This window comes from Meles meles, chromosome 18, assembly GCF_922984935.1.
Source record: "Meles meles chromosome 18, mMelMel3.1 paternal haplotype, whole genome shotgun sequence".
Lineage (NCBI taxonomy): Eukaryota > Metazoa > Chordata > Mammalia > Carnivora > Mustelidae > Meles > Meles meles.
Window position 1 is genome coordinate 43,609,886 of NC_060083.1, and position 6,494 is coordinate 43,616,379.

General features: G+C 50.3%; 1 protein-coding gene across 1 annotated transcript; it reads right to left on the reverse strand.

Annotated features, from left to right (window-relative positions):
* Nucleotides 1-2,276: 2,276 nt before the first annotated feature.
* On the reverse strand, nucleotides 2,277-5,958 carry LOC123930055 (keratin, type I cuticular Ha7-like). Its single transcript, XM_045986264.1, has 7 exons — nucleotides 5,467-5,958; nucleotides 5,122-5,204; nucleotides 4,110-4,266; nucleotides 3,581-3,742; nucleotides 3,370-3,495; nucleotides 2,759-2,979; nucleotides 2,277-2,358 (listed from the first exon to the last, which is right to left on the reverse strand). Exons 1-7 carry the CDS (start codon nucleotides 5,956-5,958, stop codon nucleotides 2,277-2,279), a joined length of 1,323 nt encoding a protein of 440 aa, XP_045842220.1.
* Between the last annotated feature and the right edge of the window lie 536 nt (nucleotides 5,959-6,494).

The window sequence follows — 6,494 nt, forward strand, 5'->3', positions numbered from 1 at the left end:
GCCTGGTGTTATTGTGTGAAGCCTGGAAAAAAATATTACAGATCAGCACATTGGTAGTGCAGAGGCAGTAATCCGAATACTAGTGGGCTTGGAACTTAACTAGGCCGCTCAAAAGAGGATCTGGTTCCAAGCCAAGAGAGCACAAGTCTCAGGGGAAAAAAAATAATCAACCTCATTGAAATCACTGTGACCGAAACAAAACTAGACATTGCATCTAGGGTTCCTATCAGTCCAATATGCAAGGACAGTGGAACCAAGGGAGGCCGGAGGGCCCAGCGTGGAATGTACAGACATAAGAACGTCTGTGGATGGAGAAGTGCTTGGGTTTTGGCACCAGAGGGCGCCCTGAGCTGCCGGGCATCATTACGGATGATTGTAAAACCAGTGTCCAGGTGCCCTGGGCCAGGCAGGGTAGCCACCTGCCAGCTAGATAGCTACCTGCCAGCTTCCCTAGCCTGCAGTCCCCCCTGTGTCGGAATAGCCTTTCCTATCGCACCCACTAACCGTGGGGGTCCCAAATTAGAGTGCATGCAGATTGTGACCTGGCCGGTCAAGGCAGGAACAGGCCAGATTTTCACGACCATGTTACATGAAAAAGTTATGGCCACTCCTTATAACATACGATTCTTGTGAGTTACTTATTAGAAGGAAGCCCACAAGAGCCCACTTGTCCTCTAACAGCCCAAAGAATGTCTTTTGTTTGTTTGGTTGGTTGGTTTGGGTTAGGCCATTCAGAGAGAAACACTAAACTCCAATAACAAGAGTGGTTGGTTTTCCTTATTGCTTAGAAGTGGACAAGGAGGGTGGTCAAACTTCAGGGCCACCGACTTGGAAATATATGGCCCCTGATCCTGCTAATGGGTTCTGCTATCAACTCTTCAGTCCCTCTTTCCTTCTAAGAGGAAAACATCATCCCTCTTGGTTCCCAGGGAGCCCCATGGGCCAATATCCACTGCACACCTTCTCTATGCCAAGAGCCTTGTATGAGTTATCCCTCAACAACGGTGAAGGGGAAATAGCATTTTTCTGCTTTGACAACTGAAGAGTAGGTCTCGAGAGAGTGTAGTGGCCTGGCCACTGAACTGGGGTCATAGAGGGTGGGATCTGAGCCCAGACTGGCCCAACTCCAGAGCAAGTGCTCTTTCCAGAATACCATGCTACCATGCAGAAGAACGGAATCTGCCCTGGTCTTTGGACCAGGGCACACAGGGGAGCCAAAATCTGAGAGTCTCATTCTTGGACACGCTCAGCCCATGCCAGATGCTAAACTGACTTGGACAGCAAAGAAGGCACATAATCTCACAAGTGCTCTTCCACCATGTCTGGCTGTGACCCATCTGAGTCTGGGTCAAAGCCATGTCCAAGAGGCAGACAGGCATACGGAGCACTCACACCAACTGCCTTCCTCAGCATCGGTGCTCCAACGGCAACAGCAGTGGGGAAGAAAATATGCCCAGGACCCAGAGAGCTGTCCCCAGAGCCCAGTCTAAGACAGCATGTGGTAACGCCATGCCTCCATAAAAGGGACAATCTGAATGAGAGAGAGAACTTGGCAACCTGGCCAGGGCAGTTCTCAGCATGATCTCCCTTTGGCTAGCTTGGAAAGCTAAGTTGTGTGATTTTGCTCTTGGACAAAATACCAAGAGTCTGAAGATGCCAAAAGCATGACAGAGACATGTTAGTTCTGAGCTGTTCTAAAGGAATTCAAACCTGGCAACAAACCTGGCTTGCTTTCACCAGTCCATAGGAATCGATGGGCAAGATAAGTACACATCCCATGTCAGCAAAGGGCCTTCATCCAGAGGCTAAGACCCCAATGCCCCAGAGAGATTCTGGCAGCAACGAGACATGTTGGAGCCTGCGACCACCCAAAGTCTTGAGGGCCAGAGCTCTTTATCTCCCCACACACATTGCCAAACACCAAAAGTATAGAACTTAATGCAGGAAGGAGGTTTATTGACCATTTTGTAGAGGAATCCAATTACATCTTAGGAGAGGCTGAAGCATTGGAGTAGAACCAAAATCCCAGAAGAAATACTGGGAACAAATAATAGCTTAAGTGAAAGACAATTACAGCTTTGGGGGAGAAACACAGCCTAGGGACGCACAGGGAGCCGCTGCTTAGAAGTTTCTGTTACACTTTGATTCAGTGAAAATGCCTCCATTGAGTTTGGTCTTCCTGGAAGGAAGACTAAGCAGGTGAGGGCAGCCAGTCTCGACCTTCTACGCTGGCACGCAGACCTTCGGAATCGGGTCTCAGCGCTGGTGCCACCGGCTTAGAGAGGGCTGCAGGTGGCAGGGGCACAGCCTGGACAAAGGACACAGGAGGCAGCCATAGAGCAGGGATTGATGGGGAGTCTGCAGGGAGAGAGAGGAAGAGTTAGACACAAGAGCTGCAAAGGTGTCTCAGAGATGCACAGAAAGGGCAACACCAAACAGGTAAAGGACGGGTCTGCCATCAAGTCACAGGGCCCCATGAACTCCGTATGACCAGTTCCTTGTCCACCCTCATCTATGTCTTTCCATATCCAGAAGCCCTCTGGGGGGACTCGGCTTAGGAATCAGCTCTTCATATAACAACTGGCCCACAGGGCAGTCTGCACACAGCAGAGAGCTGAGTGCGTCCCTTAGCCAACGTGCACAGGGATCCTTGTTCTTTCCAACGACATCTCCTTCCACAACCCCATCAGTGATCTCTGAGGACCCGCCTGACTGTCAGGTATGTATCTTGGGCAGAAAAAGACCCAATCACACATACTTGCAGTCCTCGCTCTCCAGAAGTTTCCGGTATGTGGCAATCTCGCACTCCAGCCGGGCCTTGACGTCCAGCAGCACCTGGTACTCCTGGTTCTGCCGCTCCAGATCACCCCGGATCTCAGACAGCTGCTCCTCCACGTTGCTGATCAGCACCTGCATCTGGGCCAGCTCGGTGCCGAAGCGGGCGTCAGCTTCACACAGGGAGTTCTGCAGACAGTCTTTCTGTAATGGCAAAGGGGGAGGCAGGTGGAAAATTGTGGACCGCAGCCCTCAGTCTCTCCAGTAAGACTGTGACACTCCCAAGGTATTGCCAGGCCTGGAGAACAATCTAACTCCTGTTAGCGGACCTCAGCTAGCAGACCTCAGGTAGAAGAATAAACAATGTGCCATTGCTCTTCATTTCAGACACAGGATAAGTGTGCAGGACCTGCCCCATACAGGTAAATGTTCATTCCCCAGCATCCACACCTATGAGAAGGTTCTTGCACAGGCAAGGAAGTCGAAGTTTGAACTGTGTCCTGGTCTGTATTTAAGGGAGGCCGGTACTGAGCCAGGAACCGCTCTTGGGAGTGGGAGCCAAGTGGAGGCCTCTAGGTGTGCAAAGGAACTCACCAGTGTGTGCTGGGCCTGAAGCTCCACCTCCAGGGCATTCACCGTGCGTCTCAGCTCCAGGATCTCCGACTGGCAGCACCGCAGCTCCTCGGAGCACGACATGTCCTGCTTGCTGATGCTCTCAGACTGAAGCACAAGGCCACAGAGACATGATCAGCAACCTCCCACGGGAAAGCCGGGGTCCCTCCCTGCTCCGAGACAGTGCCCTCACCTGATCTCGGAACCACTCTTCCAGATCATTGTGGTTGGTCTGCACCATGGCCTCATAGTGGCACCGCATCTCCTGGAGCACCCTGCTCATGTCCACGGTGGGCTCCACGTCCAGCTTAATCTGGAGTTTGTCCCCAAGCTGGCTCCTCAGAATGCTCACTTCCTGCAAGAACAGAAGCACCACATCCTGAGCGAGGAAAGGGCTTTTGACAGAGCAGATGGTACCTGAACCCCTCCTCCAAACAGCTTGAGGGGTGCCCCCATTCGTGCACTGATGTAAAAGGTCTTGCCCACAGTCCGCTGGGAAGAGCCCATTTGGACACCTTCCTAAATTGACAAGGCAAACCTTTACAGACAAAAAACTCTCCTTCCACCACCTCCCACACAGTCAGCCTGACTCCCAGACCCAGATCAACCCTTCATCCCGATGCCAACTGAGCCCAGGTTTGAATCCTAGAGCCCCAAAGTGAGCAGTGCTCTCCTTCCTGCCCAGCGCCCTCCCCCAAGGGTCTGCAGCCCCGGGCCCAGACCTGCTCGTGGTTCCTCTTGAGGCAGAGCAGCTCTTCCTTCAGGGACTCCTGCTGGGCCTCCAGGTCAGCCTTGGCCAGGCTCAGGTCATCCATGAGCTTGTGCATCCCACACATGTCTGCCTCTACCACTTGGCGCAGGGCGTGCTCACTCTCATGCCTTCCGGCACAGGAAATACAAGGTCAGCAGGACACCAAGGACATGTTCTCTCAGCTGCCCCTGGTTCCCACCAATGTGGATCCTCATTTCCTCAATTCATCAACGTTCACCCTATTGGATCCTGTAGCTACAGAGCTCATGGTCAGGACAAGTATCATTATGCCCACTGGATGGGATGAAATGGGAAACTGAGGTTCAGAAAGAATAAATAGATATTCCAGGATTGACCGCTTGGTCAATAGTAAATACGCGGATTCAACCAAAGTGTTCAAATGAATGCAGTGTCCATCCTGCTAAAAAAGATCATTCAGCTGGAAAAGAATGGCTTAAAAGTAAGTCTTCTGGACCTAATCCTTTCTAGTTTATCCCATGGATTAATCATTTTGCAGAATTTTTACGCCTTTCTCATTCATTCAATTGTAACTCTTGAAAACAAGGAACTACAGAGACAATTTCTCCCACCGATGAATTTGGCCAAGAGTCAGTGCATCTGTCAACAGCAATGCACTGAAAGTTTATTCTTACAATGACTTGATTTTGTTTCTGACTCTAACACCAAGTTCTCTTATCTTGTAGATGTGGGGAGAAAATGACATGGGACCTTACCAATCTAGATGATTCTTCCTCTTTTTGTTTCAATGCTTTTGTTCTCTTTCTCCTACATAAGGACAACTTCTAGTAATAGGTTAGATTATGGTTTGGAAAGGAAGAATGTGAACGCTTAGGTATTGATCCATTCATGCTTCTAGCCAGCAATTATTTTCAAACATCTACTTTGGGCAAGTACCATGATGGGCACTTACAAATAGAACAAAAAAGAAGAGTCCCTCTGAGCCCTCCTCTGACTCTACTTACTTAATTCTGAAGTCATCAGCTGCCAGCTTGGCATTGTCAACTTGGATAATCATCCTGGTATTCTCAGCCTTGCTGCAAAGGATCTGAGGAAAAGGAAGACAGTTTGCACACAAAACATCATACTCTGGGCTCCAGCTCTACAGGTAGCATCTACACTCATATTCAAGAGAATCCAAGAACCCAAAGCTCCTTGAGCCTTCAGGACCATGTCCTGTGGGTGTGAAGCTAACAAATCTCTCACTGACTTGGTTCTGGGGCAAAGGTATGTTTAACGGAAAGGAGAAAAATGTCATGCCCTTCCACCTTCCTCAGACCCAGCGCACCCCAGGCTACTCTAAACCTCACCTTCTGCTGGAGCTCCTTGATGGTCTGGAAGTAGGACTGGTAGTCTGGACATATGGTAGACTCATGGCATTTGCTCGACTCTCGGATCTTGGTCTCCAGCTCCTCATTGTCCCGCTCCAGCTGGCGCACCTTCTCCAGGTAGTTGGCCAGACGGTCATTTAAGAACTTCATGGTCACCTTCTCATGGCCATTCGGAGCACCTTCCACATAGTTCTCACAAACTCCAATGTTGCCGGGAATGTTGCAGGTCCCTGGCAAGGGGCAAGCAGTGCAGCAGCTGAACGGCATACACAGACTGGGTTTGCCCAGAGGGGTTGCCCCCACACGTGGTCGGTTGGCATGTGCCTGGATGGCCGACAGGCACAGGGAGGCAGCCCTGGCCTCTGCCCCAGGCTGGCCCACAATGTCAATGGAGGGGCCATAGACATTTGTTGGGGCAGGCAACCTGGTGCTGCCGGGACACTGGGATGAGCTGATGTAGCAGGAAGTCATGGTGTTAGGCTGAGGTTGCACAGAAGGTTGAGAGCAGCTGGAGAGGCCAAGCCACTGAGTCTGAAAACCTCCTTCTCTCCTGGGCCTTTTATACCCCATCCCAGGTGGGTGTTGGCTCCACGCTTTGACCTCAGTGCCTCAATTCTCTCCCTATTGTTGTACGGTCATCCTGTTACTCAGCTGTTTAGTTTACTATTAAGAGTTCCCCGCCTCATTATAGGAATGTTGATGAATTTGTGGTGCCCTTTGATTTTTCATATCAGGTTATCTTTTGACAAAAGATCAGAGATTTCTATTTCTACCCAACAATTACCAGCAGTTAATTCAACTTCCAGATGTCCTCTCTCTGGGCTGGTCCAGTATCTCTATGGATGTGGACACACTCAAGGATTGAATCTTTCAGCCAGTGATCCTTGTAGCAGAAGGGACAATGACTCCTGTGCTTAGACTCACCCAGGCTTTCCTTGGAAGAGAAACACCAGTTTATAAAACTGGTAAGTCTACAGATACTTGATTATTGAGAGGTCCGATTTCTT

Excerpts from the sequence above, each read along its gene's own strand:
- LOC123930055 (XM_045986264.1), bottom strand. The coding sequence starts at position 5,958 with ATGACTTCCTGCTACATCAGCTCATCCCAGTGTCCCGGCAGCACCAGG. Across the intron at positions 4,267-5,121 it reads GCTGATGACTTCAGAATTAA|GCATGAGAGTGAGCACGCCC; the intron begins GTAAGTAGAGTC and ends CTGTGCCGGAAG. Across the intron at positions 3,743-4,109 it reads TCAAGAGGAACCACGAGCAG|GAAGTGAGCATTCTGAGGAG; the intron begins GTCTGGGCCCGG and ends CTGTTCTTGCAG.